The sequence below is a fragment of the Pelobates fuscus genome, chromosome 2 (assembly GCF_036172605.1).
Source record: "Pelobates fuscus isolate aPelFus1 chromosome 2, aPelFus1.pri, whole genome shotgun sequence".
NCBI classification, from domain to species: domain Eukaryota; kingdom Metazoa; phylum Chordata; class Amphibia; order Anura; family Pelobatidae; genus Pelobates; species Pelobates fuscus.
The window spans coordinates 136,178,312-136,199,211 of record NC_086318.1 but is presented as its reverse complement, the minus strand read 5'-3'; the positions used below and the strand labels follow the sequence as shown (position 1 = coordinate 136,199,211).

The 20,900-nt window shown below is 42.6% G+C and overlaps 1 protein-coding gene across 1 annotated transcript in view; it reads left to right on the top strand.

The window, feature by feature from the left end:
• Nucleotides 1–2,955, top strand: part of LOC134586853 (T-kininogen 1-like) — a 30,932-nt gene extending 27,977 nt beyond the window's left edge. Inside the window, exon 10 of the mRNA XM_063442732.1 lies at nt 1,993–2,955. Within this exon, the coding sequence (XP_063298802.1) occupies nt 1,993–2,733 (741 nt within the window). The 3' untranslated portion in view covers nt 2,734–2,955. The remainder of the gene's footprint in view (nt 1–1,992) is intronic.
• The last annotated feature ends 17,945 nt before the right edge of the window (nt 2,956–20,900 follow it).

The following is a 20,900-nucleotide window of genomic DNA, read 5'->3' as shown; positions in this document are numbered from 1 at the left end:
GAACATTTTTATTTTTGGGTTTATACTGACATTTCTGACACTGTGTGAAATACTGCAACATAAAGGACACTATATACTGTCTAAAGCCTTACCTTGTCCAGATATTCTTATAAAAACTGAATAAATAAGTGAAAAATAAAAATGTAAATTTACATAATAATTTTTTTTTAATATCCATTAAAAAGTGCTCAGTAGTGAAGGGGATACATTTTAAGTTTGTTCTGAATTCACTTTTAATTCTTACTTGAGTGAATAACCCTGCAAGTGTTCTAATCCTACCTAAACAAAACAAATGTAAAAAGCTCCAAAAAAGCTTACATAAGAACCGTCTATGGTAAATATTTAACTGATGGTTTCCAGTTATGGCTGTGAGACTCATGAGAAATGATACTGGACCAGGTCACAATCTATGTAAACAAATGGAACAGAGTCTACTAGTTGTGGATGATGCCATATGGGTTTAAACACATACTAAACATTATAATTTTATCTCTTTTTCCTATATATCTATTTTGTCCTTTTCTATTAACACACATTCTTTTTTTTTTCAAACGACTTTACTGATGCCTTAGTCACCAGAACAACTACGGCTTATTGCATTTGTTCTGGTGAGTAGAATCATTACCTTCAGGCTTTTTGCTGCAAACACTGTCTTTTCAGAGAAAATTCAGTGTTTCAATTACAACCTAGTGATAACTTCACTGGCCACTCCTCAGATGGCTGCTAGCGGTGCTTCTGGGGCACAGTGAGCAGCACTGCCATTCATTGTCTCCACCCTCTGTATGCAGACACTGAACTTTCCTCATAGAAATGCATTGATTTTATTAATTTCTATGAGGAGATGCTAGTTGGCCAGGGCTGTGTTTGACTTGTTCTGGCTCTTCCCCTGATCTGACTCCTTGACAGTCAACAGACAGCAGGCAGGTCAGAGGCAGACAGGGGCAGAACCAGCAGCCTCAGACTTGAATACAAGTAAGATTTTACTATATTTAGGGAGGCAAGGGGGAGCTAGATGGTGGTTTTAACACTATAGGGTCAGGAATACGTTTGTGCTCCTGACCCTATAGGGTTCTTTTAACCTATAATATGTTTGTTGTGGCTACATACACAAGGTTCACTAAAGTGAGAATTTCAAAGGAATTCATAGTGAATTTTAAGTTTAAGACCAAAGTAGCTGAATTCAGATCATAGCCAGGCCTCGCCCCTGCTGCCCTGAGTGGCAGTAGAAAATCCCCAAATGAAACAATGTCAAAATAATTAAAAAATTATTGGAAAGCAATTTAAAGGGTTACTCCAACCATTTTCAATATCATACTTAATATAAGTTATAACGCCCTATTAGGAGTTCCCTCCCCTTTATAAATCAATTTAAAAATATTAAAAACATATCTGGGCCAGCACCAGACAATGCTTCCGGTGCGCCTCTCCACTTCCTGTCTTTGATTGGACTGATCTCCAGGCTCAGAGCACATGCTGAGGACAAGGCAAGTTGATAGAGGGAGGGTACATGGGAAAAATAAATGAATGAAGCTGATTGCAGGGATGCAGACATGACTTGGAGAGAGAACACCGAGGGAGGGAGACAGGGAAAGCTCATTATGTATGCTGACAACAGACATAAATTATGCACAGAATTGACTTCAGGCAGAAACGCTGCACATGCAGATCTCTTCCTCCATGACCCTTTAACCCCTTAAGGACCAAACTTCTGTAATAAAAGGGAATCATGACATGTCACACATGTCATGTGTCCTTAAGGGGTTAAATTATTTTCAGAATTAAATCATTAAAGCAATATTTGGACCGCAGTGATATAAGCATCACTTACATTACAATAAAAAACTACATGGCACTGAGGGGCTTAAATTTCCTTTACACATCACAAATAAATAACAATTATTGCATATTTTGTTGCCATTATCATAGTGAATATATATGTTATTTGGATCCATGTTGAAATAAATGTATAAGCTTCTGATTTTCCTATTGCAGAACACAGGGCGTATAACATTAAAGGGTTTTTCACCTCTCCGCATGGGTCGCTTACCAGATGGGGTTTTAGTTCGTCCTGCACGGGGAGCAGACAAATTCCAAAAACCCTCATCACATCATAAAGAAAATAAAGGACACGAACATGGGAAAAAAGACAATAAGAAAAATAAAGATAAACGGAAGAAAAAACAGGGTCACGATAAGGATGATTCATCCGAAGAATCTAGAGAAGACCAAAGAAAGAAAGATCATGTTATAGATAAACCATTCTTCCCTAAAAAGCATGTTCCAGACACAACTACTCAACAAACAGTTCGCTTCTCAACAACACATTCATTGAGTTTAGATGACTCTGAACTGGTTTTACCATCATTAAAGGAGACCACTGATGTACCACTGTTTCCTTTACTACCCCCACTGCCAGACGATCAAGGAAAATTCCCAAATATCCATGAAGATATTTCATTTGATCTGCCATCAGTATGGGAGACCATTGACTCCCCACTGTTTCCATTACTACCTGCACTGCCAGATGATCAAGGAAACTTTCTAAATATCCATGAAGACATTTCACTTGATCTGCCAGAGCCAGAACCAGAACCTGTAGCAAAATGTCCCGGTAAAGTTTGGGAACCAAAAAGGTTACTTTCTACATTGAAACCAACAGATAAAAAATCCAATTCTGTTCCAGATCCGCCACTTGATCTAGATGACTCTTTGTTTTCATTACTAGATTTCTAAAATGTTCATATCAACTGGCTAAAAGTCAAATTAAATTATATTCAAACATACATTTTATAAGTGAATACAAACATATAGAACTAAAACTACTATACTATCATATACATTTGCAACATAGTTATCGTTTGCTGCAGAATGTTAAAATATCACGCATTATCTCATGAACTGGAAAAAATGTGTACTTTATTTGGATATTGCTCCAATAAAAGGTTCCAAATGATACTTTTTAATTTTTGTATTGTTTTTTATTTTCTCTTAATTATTTTAATATATAATTTTATTTGGGCTGCAAGTTTAGTTTAAAGGAGCACTCCTTTCACTGTAACAACTTCATCTCAATTAAGTTGTTATAGTGCCTGGAGGCCCTGGACACCGTCTTAACTTAAGAGGATAAATAGTTTACCAATGCTAACACCTCAAAGTTGTTTAGACAACACCTGTGTGCTTGGCCCTTTTGTCTCAGTCCCCGGCTTCAACATGGAAGCCTCAGACTTGGCACCAGTGATAGGCTGATATTTAACAAAAATTAATTATGGCTTAAATTGTTAGTTTACTACCCTTCATATTCAATGTATATTGCAACAGTGTAATCGTGCTACAAAATGTCGTAATAATAATAATAATAACAAACTAAGTTATCATCCATTCTTTGAGACAGGCCTTATCCAAGGTGGTCCAGCACAACAATAAATCATAAATCCCCAATAAAGTGTCCCTCTTAATAAAAAAAAGTGCATTGTTAAAAACATTCCAGCTGTCACTCTCAGCCTATCAGTTGCTTCCCGTGTTAAAAATGTATGAGAAAGGCTAAGCTGGGGATGTGATGTGGGTGGCGAAACACCCAACATTTTGCTGTTTGGCATTTCTTAATAAGATATTCATGTGTGTATTAATGTTCTACACGGGTTTTCGCTTATTTCTTCTGCTATCTTTGGCCTAAATGTAGTAATGATGTTGTCTTTGTATCACAACATACTCTTTAGTGAATTAGATTTCCAGTGTGAATGCTTTGCAGAGGGATAGGGAACCTATGGAACAACTGCCACTGATAGCACTCAAAGGTGAAACTCACCACCTGCCATATAGTGTATACATTAATCCTGAAGATCTGAGTAAATGCTGAATAGTAAGGCTCTTAATGTGCTATACAAGGTTCCCATCAGAAATTATAGTACCTCTCTGACACACTATATGACATGCACATAGATTCCCAGACAAATGCGCACATAAATATGCTCTCCCAGACATAGACACAAAAATACACACTCACAGATAAACAGCTGCATATACACATTTCCAAACAAAGATAAATACATTTATTCACAGACACACATAGCTTTACCATTATAAAGACAACAAGGCAAAAGGAGCTGCGGTCAATAAAGAATTGATAGGATGAGGGGGATTGCGACTAATATGGTAGAGAACAAAGGAATTATAAAAGGTGAATAAGGTCAGACAGGGTGGTAAGAAAGGGGTAGTTATTTAAAAGGTGGGAGTGGCAGCAGACTGATACAGCAGGTAGTAAAAACAAAGATAAGAACCGGACCACACTCAAACATTAAGAAAGACAAACACAAAGTAATACTCTGTACAACAGGTCACCAGAATTGAGAGTCCAACCATCAGCAATTCACTTGGTCCTATTGTCGGAGCAGTACATGCCAAGCCTCCGTGGAGCTGTACATGCCAAGCCTAGTCTCAACAAATTAATCCAGGGGTAGAACTGAAATAAGGAACATAATTCTTAAATAGTGCCAGTATCGTAGATACAAGTCAGAAGACAAATAGTTGTCCAGACCAGGCACTGTAACTACAGCAAGGCCTCTAGCAGTCAAAGTGCTCAGTAAACAAAGCGCCCAGTGTGTTATAGAATCTGGTAATAAAATACTTCCTTATCCCCAGCATAATCACATAATTGTTTGCAGTAAATAAGTTGCCTATGGCATCTCACTCTACATGTTTTTGTCCCGTCCCCACATATCCACCATATGTGCCCCATTTGGAGCACCCAATCTCTGACCCAGAAATATAGATATAAAATATAGCTATAAAAGGCAGCCTTTAAGAGATAACCGAAAAATTTACATTTTATTTTTATATTTTTAAATTATTTTCTTCCTCCACAGCACCAGCAATACTGACTGGTACAAGCAGCCAGATGAACACTCCCAACCCCGTCCCCAAAACAAGGATATATTGTTGGGTGTGCAAACATACCAGTAATTCAGACTCATCTAGTATTTATATATTTAGTCAATTTTCCTTGCCCAATATCGCTGCTTAGTCAAACCGTATCAGAGAATACTCTTTGAGGTAACGGCTCCCAAAGACTCTTTTCCAGTAACCAGTCAAAGATTTGTAGTAAACATAGACATAAATAATAATAAATACATACACAAATATATAGAATAAAAAGAAAATATAATAAAGATAGGGAGAGCTAGGCAACAATGCGTATTTATACGAAATTGAGAGAATGCTAAAATAAAATTTCCTTTCTCTTGTAAACTGGCATAACTAAGTTTCCCTGGTCATCAAATTTGCTTGGACAGAATGTCCTTGAACTCCTGTCCTCACTAGATCAGCACCTGCTAGTTAGTTTATCCAACACAAACAAAGGCCAGATTTGATGAAAAAATATTTAGAAAAAATATTAGCACATGTTTTTGAAGCATGGAGGCCTTAGCTAGCATATTAACATATTATAAAACAGCAATTTTGTGGATATATTGCTTTGCATACAAACAGACACAAAAAATGTTTTTTGTAAATTTACAATTTTTGTTTTCACTTATTCGTTTATCCTATAAAAAAATATATATTTTGCTTTATCCAGTATACAGTGTCCTTTATCTTGCAATATTTCATACAGGGAGGGACTGAAATATTAGTATAAAAGCAAAAATCTTCTCACATAAAACAGGTGTGACAAAAAATAGATTAAAAGATTTCTCTAACTCTAACCTTATTTTTGATTCTATTAGAATAATGCCCCATTGACATTATTCTAAATGTTACTCCCTACAAAAATGCTCAAAGAGCGTTTTAGAAAAAAGTTTCCTTACTTTAAGCCATTGCTGGCCTTAGCTCCCCTGTGCTGCTCGGCGCACCCGTCTGACATCATGCGAGCTATGCCAAGTTACAATCAAAGGATTCTTATAGGGTGCGCACTCTGAGCTGGCGAAAGGAGGGAAAGAGGGAGCAAAAAAAAGAAGGTGGAAGTGCAGGGAATTAAAAAAAATATTAAGGAGGTGATAGGGAGGAGGGAGTGCTTCACTCAGTGTGGGAGGGAGGTAGGGAGAGAGGGAGGGGACACAATGTATAGTGTGGGTTGTAGTGTTTGTATAGAGGTTATATTAAATTAATAATTATAATATTTATATATATATATATATATATATATATATATATATATATATATATATATATATATATATATATATATTTTTTCATTTTCCCTTACCTGTTACCTTTTAGTGAGTGGGGAATGCTGTGCATTGACCGTGTAATATATTTGATGGGTATTTAGTGATGTCCCGAACGGTTCGAAAACTTTATGTTCGCGACATCACTATGGGTATTTAATACAGATTTTGAAAAATGCATGAAGGCCTATGTGTGAATACAGGTGTGTATTTTTGCAGTGTCACATGCACACAGTCCCACAATGCACACAGAAATCAACATATACTGTCAAATAAAGCCACATGCACAAAGTCCCTTGCACACAGTCATACTCACAGTTACAGGTAGCCACACACAGTTAGAGGAGGCAGAGAGCCGAAGGCACACAGTTACACACATTCACACACATAGCCACAGATGGAGGCAGACAGTCACACACACACATAGACAGTCACACACACAGTTACAGGCAGAATATCACACACACAGTTACAAGCAGACAGTCCCCCAGACAGTCCCCCACATAGTTGCAGGCAGACACTCACAGTTACAAGCAGACAGTTATATACACACACACACACACAGTTAGTCAGTCTGTTCTGTGCGCTTCCCTCCTGCTGATCCCGCATATCTTGTGCCACTGGGCCAGCGCGACTTCATGCAGTGCTGCAGACGCCTGAGACTATCTATAGAGCGCTCAGGCGGTGCATCATGAGGGGGTACGGCGCGACTGCCTAAATCGCTTATAGGAAGCGCCGGCCCTAAGTCACGTACACCGTTACAGGCAGTCACACACAGTTACGGACAGGCTGTCACACACAGTTACAGACAGACAGTTTCATATGCACACAGTTATAGTCAGACAGTCACACACACACACACACAGTTGCAGACAGTCACACACACAGTTACAGACACACGCATACACACAGTTACAGACAGTCACACACACACAAACACCTCTTTTCATAATGGGCACTGGGGAAGGAGTGGAGGCAGTGCAGTCCCTGGAATCTAGTAGTTGTGGAAGCAAAGACTCCTTCTTGCTTTCCCCTTGTGTGCAACAGTAACCGGGCAGCTGGTTAAGGCCACATTTAGCTCCGCCCCTGCTGCCCATGTTGCCTCGCCCCACAACATTAGTTCAGTCCCACATCATTTTACTTGTAAATGACCTTTGAAACTTGCCACCGCCATGTTGGTCTCTGCATGTGTGAGCTATGTTGGGCACTGGGCATCCCTGTTGCCATTGTGCCCTCCACAACTGCACAGCTCAAAAACTCCAGTTGGTTGAGCAATGTTAACCGAAATGGTGATGGTAGTGGTGGTGGCAGAGCAGGGTCAGATTTGCATGTCAGGTGCCTGTAAGCAGAGAAATCTAAAGGACCCCTCTGCCCCCAAAAAAGTAAACTGCAAGAATAGAGCCCATCACTTGCCGGCAGACAGAGCCAGCATAGTCCATAAGTTTTACCATCTCCAATTAGACAAATAGGACTCTGATGTAGGGATGTGCATGGGCAAAAGATTTGGTTCAGCACTTCTGAAATTCGGGACTTTGGCAATTCGTTTCAGCACTTCTCCCTCCACCAGTGAGTTAGTCTTTGCTCTCTTCACATGACTCCACAGGTTTCCACCTTAGCAGGGCTGCTAAATCCATGCAGGAGTCCAAAATAAACTATCCTGGAAAGGTGTGTAACAAAAGAGTGGTTTTCTAGGTGTGGGAGGGCAAGTTGTTCTCTCAACTTGGGAAACGATAGCATGGAGTATGCTAGCCACAGGGATCAATTCTTCCATATGAATGTGTCCTAAGGTCAGCAAAAAATGTAAATGGAATCCATATTGGTAGCATTCGTAGCAAATATAGAACCCTAAAGAGATGTGTCATTTTCACCATGTTTGACCTCCCTATCATGATAGGTGAGGCTTTTTTCACTGCTGGAGATCTTGTGCAAGTTTGGATAATGGAATGGAGGAAATTGTTAGGCATGTGCATGGGGAAAATTTTTGGTTCGGTTTGGCATTCCGAAATTCGTCACTTTAACACTTCGTCACTTTAACACTTCGTCACTTTAACGCTTCGTCACTTTAACGCTTCGGCACTTTAACGCTTCGGCACTTTAACGCTTCGGCACTTTAACGCTTCGGCACTTTAACGCTTCTGCACTTTAACGCTTCTGCACTTTAACGCTTCGGCACTTTAACGCTTCGGCACTTTAACGCTTCGGCACTTTAAAACTTCGGCACTTTAACACTTCGGCACTTTAACACTTCGGCACTTTAACACTTCGGCACTTTAACACTTCGGCACTTCAGAACTTCGGCACTTCAGAACTTCGGCATTTCAGAACTTCGGCACTTCAGAACTTCGGCACTTCAGAACTTCGGCACTTCAGAACTTCGGCACTTCAGAACAGAATTGGTCTTTCACACAAATTTACTAATACTAAGTAAAAATGACTTAGCATTAGTAAATTTTGCCCCTACTCGCATGTCTAGTAAACAGTGAGCAGCCTGTGGCTGTTCACTGTATTAAAAATAAAATTAAAAATTAGGCCCCCCGGCGGGTGGGGGCCCTAAAGTAAAATGATGGGGGGGACCCTATTGTCCTCCCCCCCGGCCCCCACCCTTGAGCGGTGTGTGGGGGCCCTAAATACTAATAAGGGGGGACCTAATGTCCTCCCCCTGGCCCCCAACACTGAGCGGCGGGTGGGGGCCCAAATTGGTATAAATGGAGGACCTAATGTCCTCCCCCCTGGTCCCCACCCCTGAGCGGTGGGTGGGGGCCCTAAATAGTAATATGGGGGGGACCTAATGTCCTCCCCTCTGGCCCCTACCCCTGAGCAGTGGGTGGGGGCCCTAAATTGGTATAAGGGGGGACCTAATGTCCTCCCCCTGAGCGGTGGGTGGGGGCCCTAAATAGTAATAGGGGGGACCTAATGTCCTCCCCCTGGCCCCCACCCCTGAGCGGCGGGTGGGTTCCTTAAATCCTAAAAAGGGGAGGACCTAAGGTCCTCTCCTCTGGCCCCCACCCCTGAGCGGCTGGTGAGGGCCCTAAATACTAAAAAGGGGGGACCTAAGCTCCTCCCCCCTGGCTCCCACTCCTGAGCGGCGGGTGGGGGCCCTAAATACTAATAAAGGGAGGGACCTAATGTCCTCCTGAGCGGTGGGTGGGGGCCCTAAATACTAATAAAGGGGGGACCTAATGTCCTCCCCCCTGGCCCCCACCCCTGAGCGGCGGGTGGGGGCCATATATACCAATAGGGGGGGACCTATTGTCCTCCCCCCCCGGCCCCCACCCCTAAGCGGCAGGTGGGGGCCCTAAAAAAAATGTGTGTGTCCCCCAGGTGACTACGGGTCCCCAAACCCCTAGTCACCCCCTTCCCCCCAAAAAAAATGATCCCCTTACCTACCCCTCTCACCCTAAAAATAATGAGGGGGGGACCTTTAACTAAGAACCAGTCAAAAAAAAAAAACTTAGCATTCAATGTTTTCTTTCTTCTAAAATCTTTTTTCAGCCCCCAAAAAGGCCAAATAAAAAACCATAATAACCGGCGCAATAAAAAATAAATAAATAAAAAAAAACGAGCGCAAAAAAAAAAATCCTTCTTCACCCATGGAGGGCTCTGTGCAGACTGAGCTCTGCAGGGCGGGGGGAGGCTTATAAAGCCTTGCCCCGCCCTGCAATTAGGCTCAGAGCACTCTGATTGGTGGGTTTAAGCCATCCAATCAGAGTGCTCTGACAGGTATATGAAGAGACTGACAGGTTGGTTTTAAATCCACCAATCAGAGTGCTCTGGGTCATTTTACACAGCGTGGGAAAGTTCTTAGGAATTTTCCCACACTGTGTAATTTGACTCATAACTCTCTGATTGGTGCATTAAGTGGATTAGGGGGACCTTTTTTTTTTTTTTTTTTTAACAGTGAGCAGCCACAGGCTGCTCACTGTTTACTAGACATGCCCCTACTCGCGGTATAGCGGGTAGGGGCATAATTTACTAATACTAAGTAATCTTTACTTAGTATTAGTAAATTTGGCTGAAAGACCAATTTAGGTCTTTCAGCCTTTTAGTAGATAGCTCCCTAATACCGTGGGAATTAGGGAGTTATCTACTTATTCATTCCTGTCATTACACTGACTGGCCAAGTAACTTACATTTTCTATGAATGTATGTTACTTGATTGTTGTAAGTGTTGCAAATGCTTACAGCTGAATCCTGGCTATGTTTGTATACTTTTTATTTAAAATTGTATACAATGTAACATTTTTCTTCTTTCACTGGGTAAGTATATTAGTACTTAGGCAATACTGTGCTTCGGAACTTCGGCACTTCGGAAATTCGGTAATTTCAGAACTTCGGGAACTCGGCAATTCGGCGCTTCAGCAATTTGGACATTCGGAAGTACCTGAACGTCCGAATTGCCCGAAATTCGTCCGAATTCATATTCGGACCGAAACGAAATTGTTTATATGAATTTGATCAAGGTTGGTGTTACTTCAACTTGGTATTCAACTTGGTATTTCATGCTAGTAGCACACCATCTACACAGGAACTCAGTGGTAGTGTAAGTTCCTTCAGGAGGGAGATATTAAGTATCTCTAATTTAGCGTTATCGATCTGCAAATTGGAGAGCTGTCTTCATGCGCATAATTCCAATAACATTACCAGTTTCTAGTCTAGAGACCACAAATAGAAATACATTTTCATAGGCTATGACCATAGGATGTTCTGACTTAGATGGAAACACTGGATGTCTGTATTAGATATTATATTATTTAGTAAGGGTTCCAGTGTAAGAGCAAATAGCAAAGGGGACAATGGGCATCCCTGTGGTTTCCCATTGCAAATGATAAATGGTTCCAAAAGGGCCCATTGATCTAAAGCCACACCACTGGGCTTATGTAGAGGACTCTTATTCCCTTCATAAACTGGGGATCTAACCCAAGTTATTCTACTGTTAGGAATAGGAAGTACCAGTCCATACTGTCAAACACCTTTTCTGCATCTGTTGACAGGAGGAGGACTGGGACCCCGCTGCTGCGCTCTATGAATAACATTCAATGCTTGGATCGTGTTATCCCTGGCTTCTCTGACAGGGATGGATCCCAGTTGAGCCGGATGAATGATGTTCAGTAAGTATGGTGACATGCACATTTGCAAGATCTTAGAAAACAGTATCAAGTTCACATTTAGGACCAAAATTGTGTCTAATTCTTGCCTTCTGTGCATCAGAGTAGACATGTGCAATTCGTTTCATTCTGAATGTAAATTCCGATGAATTTCGGCAATTCGCACATTCAGATGCTTTCAAATGTCCGAAGTAACGAATTGCTGAAGTGCCGAACCAAATTCCCACAGTGACGAATTTTGGAAGTGCAGAAGTGCTTCGGATTTCTGAAAAGTGGCAAAACAAGAGAGGGAGGGAAAATTACGGGAATGATGACAGGAATCTAACCCTACTCCTACCCCTAACCCTACCGGTAGGGTTAGGAGTTAGGGGTAGGGTTAAAGGTAGGTTTAGGTTAGGGGTAGGAGTAGGGTTAGGGGTACTTCTTATTGACCCATCTGAACCCTATGCTCCCTTTATGGACAGTCCAGTATTCCCAGAAGGCCACAGAGGAGCACTAAAACTAATCTTTTTCCAGATTTTGTTTTGGTCAGAACTTGTACAATTGACTCTGTCCTTAAGGGGTTAAATACTACACTACACACACAGTTCCTGCACACTTGCACAGTAATTTGAAAGATACTGCTCAGCTTCTAATTTTCATTCTAGGTGTTGATGACAACTTTGAAGTAACCGAAGAACTGGCTGATTTGTACTCCATGCCAGGTTAAACTACTAGGAATGAATTTACAAATCAAGTGAACAAGTGTGTAACTGAAAAGTTAGGCATAACGTTTGAAAACGTTGTGTCCATTTGCACTCATGGTCTCCTTAAAACGTTGGTGCAGTAACTCTTGTTGAAGAATTTGCTAGCAAAAAATAACTAAGTACCATTGCATTGTACATCGGCAAGTGTTATGCAGCAACGTTTTGAATTTCAACCATGTAATGTCAATAGTAGTTTCAATTGTAGGGGACTAAAACATAGGTCATTTCGAGCATTTCTTGAAAAGGATGGTGCCACCTGCAACAATGTACTCTATCACACAGAAGCTCATTGGTTGAGCAGAGGAAAAGCACTTCAATATTTTGTTGCTTTCAAGGAAGAGATTGTTCAATCCTTAGAGAATGACTTGAAAATTTTTCCAGAGCTGCACAATGAAGTTTCGAATAATGACCTGTATTTTTTTATGTGACATCACAGGTCATCTAAATGAACTGAATTTACAGCTTCAAGGGAAAAGTCAACTTATTTTTCAAAGGCTTTCCATATGAAACTAAGGCAATTCAAAAGCATGCTGTCAAAAAGAGAAATGTGCCACTTTTCCGTTGTGTAAGCAAGCAGAGTTAGGAGTAAAATAGGCAAATGATGCTGAACTTTTGATCCAGGAGCTTGACAGAAGACTGACACTTTCCAAAGAAGACAACAATAAGTTTTAGTTAATTAAAGATCCTTTTTCTGTCAATCCACAGGAATTTACAGGTTGAGTTTATTATACTTCAGTTCTCAACAGTTTATCAAAATAAACACAGAGCAACCAGTCTTTGAGACTTCTACAAGAGTTAAGACAAGGAAGAGTTTAAAAATCTACGAGATGGTACAGGTTTTCAACATATTTGGGAGTACCTACATATGTGAACAAACCTTCTCCATTATGAACTTAAATAAAAACAAGCAACAATCAACTCGATGAACACTTGGAAGATACAGTGCGGGAATAAAGCATTTGATACAGTGAGGGGGAAAAAGCATCCAGAAAAATATGTGTCTAAAAAGTTATAAATTGATTTGCATGTCAATGAGTAAAATAAGTATTTGACCCCTTTGACTGAGTAATTGGTGGCAAAACCCTTGTTGGCAATCACAGAGGAGAGACGTTTCTTGTAGTTGGCCACCAGGCTTGCAGACATCTCAGGAGAGATTTTGTCCCAGTCCACTTTGCAGATCCTATCCAAGTCATTAAGGTTTCGAGGCTGACATAGGGTAACTCGTACCTTTAGCTCCCTCCACAGATTTTCTATGGGATTAAGGTCTGGAGACAGGCTAGGCCACTCCAGGACCTTAATGTGCTTCTTCTTGAGCCACTCCTTTGTTGCCTTGGCTGTGTGTTTTGGGTCATTGTCATGCTGGAATACCCATCCATGACCGATTTTCAATGCCCTGGCTGAGGGAAGGAGGTTTTCCCCCATGATTTGATGGTATATGGCCCCGTCTATCGTCTCTTTGATGCGGTGCAGTTGTCCTGTCCCCTTAGCAGAAAAACACCCCCAAAGCTTGATGTTTCCACATCCATGTTTGACAGTGGGGATGGTGTTCTTGGGGTCATAGGCAGCATTCCTTCTCCTCCAAACAAAGCGAGTTGAGTTGATGCCAAAGAGCTCGATTTTGGTCTCAACTGACCACAACACTTTCACCAAGTTCTCCTCTGAATCATTCAGATGTTCAATGGAAAACTTCTGATGGGCCTGTACATATGTGCTCTCTTGAGCAGGGGGACTTTGCGGGCGCTGCAGGATTTCAGTGCTTCACGGCGTAGTGTGTTACCAATTGTTTTATTGGTGACTATGGTCACAGCTGCCTTACGATCATTAATAAGATCCTCCTGTGTAGTTGTGGACTGATTCCTCACCATTCTCATGATCATTGAAACTCCATGAGGTAAGATCTTGCATGGCGCACCAGAATGAGGGAGACTGACAGTTATTTTAGTTTTCTTCCATTTGTGAATAACCACAAAAACTTGTCACCTTCTCACCAAAGTTTCTTGGCGATGGTCTCGTATTCCATTCCAGCCTTGTGTAGATCTACAATCTTGTCCGTGACATCCTTCGACAGCTCTTTGGTCTTGGCCATAGTGGAGAGTTTAGAATCTGATTGATTACTTCTGCGGACAGGTGTATTCTATATTGGTAACGAGCTGAGATCAAGAGAGTGTTTCTAATCTCAGCTCGTTACCTGTATAAAAACACCTGGGAGCGAGAAATCTTGATTATTGATAAAGGATCAAATACTTATTTCACTCATTTACATGAAAATCAATTTATAACTTTTTGGGTTTTTAAAAAAAATGTTTTTGCAGTAAGTGATAACAATCAGGCATACATAGCCACAACAGCAATATGAAGCACTTCACAAAACATGCAGTTTCATGACATAGAGAGAAATTGCACAATTTTTACATTATTTCAAGCACGAGTATTAGGATATTAAGGCATGTCCAACTGCTAGGTAAATTGAGGTCAGTCGTAGGAAAGCATATCTCGTGAGACATGTGGCCTATAAGTAATTCATTAAGGACCTGTGGTGCCACAGTAGTAAAGATAGCCCAATATGCTCAGGGGAACAAGATTATGTCATTTGCGAGACTGCGCAATTTTGGTATAATAGACACACATCTAATAGATAAGTCAGTTAGCAATTGCACGCATTAGTATTAACATAGGCTATATAGACTTTCTACGAGACTATTCAGTAAAGTTGCCATTGCCTCTGGGTTGAAAAAAAAAAGCAAAAAACTAAACACTAGATCACTGCCAATGTAACCAACATAGAAACATAAAACAATAGTGTTAATGGCATGTAACGTAGAGTGTATGTTGTCCCCCACCGTTCTCTAGAGAAGAAGCTGAGGCAGCAGACCCCCATGTTAGATCAGCCGATTCCTTGAGTTGCAATACCTCTGCACAGCCAGAGAGGGTTAGATACTGGAGTTGGGTGCCCCTCCAGCTCCGAGTCTGTATGAGGGCTGTCATCCTTAAACCACAGACCCAGTCACTGTTACAGTCCAAGCCTTTCCCTTTCCATAGGGGAACAGAGGATTGCGGTGGTACTCTCTGCTTTGCGCGGGTAATCTTCCGCGTGCGTGGGCAATGTGTGGTGGTTAAGCCTCGTACGGCTCACGGCCCAGGCGGGTAAGCAGTGAGTTGCTTAGGCTTTCTCATGGTCGGTTCGCCCTGAGGAGGCACATCCAGCTCCACTTGCCTCCAATCATCCATGTCAGGCTTAGATTGCGTTGCTGCGCTGTGCTGCTCCAACGTCTGCCAGAATCTCTGAAAGAGCTCATCGAGCCTCAACTGTAAGCTAGCTGTCAAGCCGCAATGATCTCCCTGGGTTGAGTTGACTCCATGAGAGTGGTGTCCGCCATATTGGATCTTCGTGGAGCAATTTGTGGCGGCTCTGTCGGAGTGGTAGGCTGGTGTAACCCCCATCGGTCCAAGGGGGTGTACGAGGCTGTCGCTGTGCAAAGCTGAGAGGCGCGTTTGTCTCCGAGATACCAGCTGATTCCCCCAGCTGTCCATGCTATCTGAGCTAGGCTGCAAACCCAGATGCAGGTGAAGACTGAGCAATCATCCCGTTTGGGCCCAAAAGAGTGTAAGATGCTTCCTTGGCGTCAGCTCGTAGTTTAGGCTCGTCGCCTGCAGTGAGAGTTGTCTTAGAAGCTTATTATTAGGTCGATCCTTGGAGAACTACATGAATGCAGTCCCCGCCCCCAATTTATAACTTTTTTGACATGTGTTTTTCTGGATTTTTTTTTTGTTATTCTGTCTCTCACTGTTAAAATGCACCTACCATTAAAATTATAGACTGATCATTTCTTTGTCAGTGGGCAAACATTTAAATCATCAGGGGATCAAATACTTTTTCCCCTCACTGTATTTTGAAAACATCAATTTCAAACATGATTCTGGAGTACAATAAACTGATTGCTGGCAAGAAGTGTAATAAGTCCCATTAACGGTTAGGAAATCTGAAAACTGTATTTAAACTTGTACCACTTAGCAAAGCATTTTTTATAATATGGTTTATTTGCAAAATAATTTAATCATTAATTATACCATTAATTATACCCGAGGTGTTAAATAGTTGGAAAGTGAGGTGTTAAAACAAAGTGCCATGGTGCCCATACAGTTCCTTTAAGGCAAGCTCTACTTCCTTTGGAAAGTACCATATTTGCACAGTAATAACTTGGCAGTCACCTAGCAGCGAAAAGTGATCAGTGTTCATGCACAGAAATTGAGTTGCAGGGCAGAGAAAGGGCAAACGAAGGCAAAGACTATGTGTCACTTCCAACATAGTCTTATCTAAACACAGCCTAAACATAGCGGTGGATTGGGAAAAAATACAGCGCCACAATAAAGGCATACAAAAAAAAAATTAAAAATGAGTGACAGGAATAGAAAAAGATACATTGGGGAATGTAGGTTCAGCCCATAACAAAGCCTCATTAAAGGAACACCAGTGCCGCCGATGCTGGCCCGGCCCCAGATTTGCCTCCTTTGCGACATCTTTAGAATTGCCGAATTCTAAATTCCCCATAGGGAAAGCATTGGATTTGCTTAAATCAGCAAAGAGGCAGAATGGGGCGGGGCCAAACACCATGGCCAGTCATCACCTCCTCATAGAATTTCATTGAATCAATGCATCTCTATGAGGAAAATTCAGCGTCTACATGCAGAGCGTGGAGATGCGGAATGGCAGTGCTGCTTACTGTGCAGCACTGCCCCAGGAAGCACCTCTAGTGGCCATCTGAGGAGTGGACACTTGGAGGTGTCCCTAGGGGGCAATGTAAAGACGTCCTTTTCTCTGACAAGGCAGTGTTTGCATGACAATGTCCGAAGGCAATGATTATACTCACCAGCAGTGGTGTATCCTGGTTTTGTGCTGCCCTAGGCACTCACTCACTAACAGACACACACAGACACACACACACACACACAGACACACACAAACAGACACACACGCTAACAGACACACACACACACACACTAACACACACACTAACAGACACACACGCTAACAGACACACACGCTAACAGACACACACGCTAACAGACACACACGCTAACAGACACACATGCTCAGGGCCGCCATCAGAAATTTTGGGGCCCCTGACAAAGCACAAGGTCTGAGCCCCCCCAATCCCTCCCTCCTGGGCCCGCCCACGCCCTACGTAGTCCGCTCACAATGATGCACGACTGAATGTGGTGTGTATAGTGGAAGTGAATTAGAATGTGTGTAATGGATGTAGTGTTTGTGTGTATTAGATATTGTTTGTGCAGTGAATGCAGAGTGTGTGTTTGTGTAGTGGATGTAGTGTGTGTACAGTGATGTAGTGTGTGTTTGTGTAGTGGATCTAGTGTTTGTATGTACTAGATGAAATGTGTTTAGTGAATGCAGTGTCTGTAGTGGATATAGTGTGTGTATTAGACGCAGTGTCTGTGTATAGTGAATGCAGAGTGTTTCAATTTGTGGTGGATGTAGTGTGTGTACTGTGAATACAGGATGTTTGTGTAGTGGATGCTGTGTGTACAGTTAATGCAGAGTGTATGTTAGTGTAGTTAATGCAGAGTGTGTGTCAGTATAGTGAATCCAGAGTGTGTGCATAGTTTATTGAATGCAGAGTGTGTGTTAGTGTGTGTAACGGACCGTTTCAGCATAAAAGGGGAAAAATCCGTTTAGGCGATAATCCCCTTTAGATAGACCAGCAGCTACTATAAGCACCAAGTTCCCGAACTCCCAAACTGCACGGATTCACCAACTCTCGAACAGCAGACACACGAACCCTGGAAGCAGCCGAACAGGAAAAGCAATACAAAAAGCTTACACTCCTGGCAGTCGGCATACAGTCCCCTTTCCCCCAAGAAAGAGACACACTCCAGCTTCAGGGTTAAACAGCAACAACACTGATTTATTCACACACAGGCTTATATGAGATTCTCCCATGCAAGGGAGGGGTTTACAGTACACCAATCCAGTTTAAGGTACAACCCACACATCTCCTCCCTCCAACATATCTGTTAACACAATTAACAGGGACATATTTTTACCCAAGTTTTGGATGTACCCTAAATACTTGGGGTACATCCACAAATCCAATATCTCCAGATAGCCCTAGTCTGGAGGGACAACATATGTTAAAATCAGCCCATTCGGATAAACGGTTCGGGAGTTATGGGACTTTAAAGTATTGACCGACCGCATGGGTAAGGTATCCGAAAACAGTTCCATGCATTTTGGCCCTGCGGTCGGTCACAACCAAGGGAATGAAAACAGATGAATTGCCTGTGTTATAGAGACTAAGGGGGATTCGTATGAATCCCCTAGTTCGTACGTTTCTTTCTACCGAACGGCGGGCCGTTCGGTAGTTTCCCCACGAAATCCTGGAAGTCTGGAGGTCTCAGCGGTGTTTGCCTAGTCGAGTGTCCGATTTCAGTTCCAGACACTCGCCGGCAAAACACCGCTGTTCGGTAGTTAAAGATGGCCGCCGCCACGTGGTTGTTTCCCGAATGGCGGCCACCCAGAGGACACAGAATACATTACATGGATTGCCAATTACCTGTTTGCAACATTGTTGCAAACGGTAATTGGAGGCACACTTATTCCTGGGTGGTCTGGTTGTTCGGTAGTTTCACTCAATATAATGAATGGAGTGATTCTACCGAACGATCAGATGAATGCTGCATATATATATCACCCAGGTTAAACTTAACACATAATACATATACAATATTACAGGCAGTACACTAGAATATGCTTCACGGCCTTAAAGGGACAGTAGTCCCAAAAGTCCCAATCTGTTCCTAGATGCTTTTAAAGGGCCGGTAGCAGCAATATACATTATTACATGCCCAAATATAGTTTTTACAGTACAATATGTCCAGGGCCATAGTCGCAGGGCAGGAGGCTAGCAACCAGGCTTCTCCAGTCCACAGTGGCGAAGTTGGTTTCGCCACAGTGTGTAATGAATGCAGTGTGTGTGTTAATGTGTAGTGAATGCAGAGAGTGTGTTAGTGTGTAGTGGATGCAGAGTGTGTGTTAGTGTAGCAGATGCAGAGTGTGTGTTAGTGTAGTGAATGCAGTGTGTTAATGTGTGGTGAATGCGGTGTGTGTGTCAGAATAGTGGAAGCAGTGAGTGTATGCAGTGTGTGTGTGTGTTGTGTTAGTGTATGCAATGTGTGTGTGTGTATTAGTGTATGCAGTGTGTGTGTGTTGTGTATTAGTGTATGCAGTGTGTGTGTGTTGTGTTAGTGTATGCAGTGTGTGTGTGTTGTGTATTAGTGTATGCAGTGTGTGTGTTAGTGTATGCAGTGTGTGTGTTAGTGTATGCAGTGTGTGTGTGTTGTGTATTAGTGTATGCAGTGTGTGTTGTGTTAGTGTATGCAGTGTGTGTTGTGTTGTGTTAGTGTATGCAGAGTGTGTGTTGTGTTAGTGTATGCAGTGTGTGTGTTAGTGTATGCAGTGTGTGTGTTAGTGTATGCAGTGTGTGTGTTGTGTTAGTGTATGCAGTGTGTGTGTGTGTGTGTTGTGTTAGTGTATGCAGTGTGTGTGTGTTGTGTTAGTGTATACAGAGTGTGTGTTGGGTTAGTGTATGCAGTGTGTGTTGTGTTAGTGTATGCAGTGTGTGTTGTGTTGTGTTAGTGTATGCAGAGTGTGTGTTGTGTTAGTGTATGTAGAGTGTGTGTTGTGTTAGTGTATTCAGTGTGTGTTAGTGTATGCAGTGTGTGTGTGTGTGTTAGTGTATTCAGTGTGTGTTAGTGTATGCAGTGTGTGTGTGTGTGTTGTGTTAGTGTATGCAGTGTGTGTGTTGTGTTAGTGTATGCAGTGTGTGTTGTGTTAGTGTATGCAGTGTGTGTTGTGTTAGTGTATGCAGTGTGTGTGTGTGTTGTGTTAGTGTATGCAGTGTGTGTGTGTGTGTGTGTGTGTGTTGTTTTAGTGTATGCAGTGTGTGTGTGTTGTGTTAGTGTATGCAGTGTGTGTGTGTTAATGTGCAATGTGTAAACTAAATGTAAATGTTATTCCCCCCTCCCTGCTTACCTTTGTCTAGGGAGGGGGGAGATTCCATCCCTGGTGGTCCGGTGGGGGGGGGGCCCGGCTCCCTGTTACCGCAGTCCGCAGAGGGGGCCCAAGCACACACAGGTTCTCCTCTCTTCTAATAACTCTTGCGAGACCCGGTTGCCATGGCAATGCTCCGCGGGTCTTGCGAGAGTTCTTAGCAGAGAGAAGAGGAGAAGCAGTGTGCTGCCTGGGCCCCCTCTGCGGACTGTGGTAACAGGGAGCCGGGGGCCCGCGGCTGCACACATAGATAGCGATATTCGCTATCTATGTGTGCAGGGATAGAAAGTGGGGCCCAGGACTGCCCTGCACACGCTAACAGACAGACACACACACACACACTAACAGACACACAGACACACTCACATTAACACTTTTTTTTATTTACCCCCCCAGTCTTCTTACCTTTGGGAATGCTGGGGGGGTTCTCTTTCTCCCTGGGGGTCCAGTGGCTGCTGGGCTGATTGGCTGCTGGGCGGGCGGCGAGGGAGCACTTTCCCCTGAACTGTATGCTCAGCTCCCTCGCGCCGCCCACAGAGTGAGGCTAGGAGCCGGAATATGATGTTATATTCCGGCTCCCAGTCTCACTCTGCGGCGCGCGAGGGAGCTGAGCAGACAGTTCAGGGGAAAGTGCTCCCTCGCCGCCCGCCCAGCAGCTTGCCTGGAATGTGAGTTAGCCGCAAGGCTAACAAGACATTTGCCCTGGGCATTTAGGGGCGGCTTTTTTTGCCACCCCCTGGAAAATGCCGCCCAAGGCAAATCGCTTGTTTGCCTCGCGGCTAAAACGTCCCTGCTCACCAGAACATCTACATTAAGCTGTAGT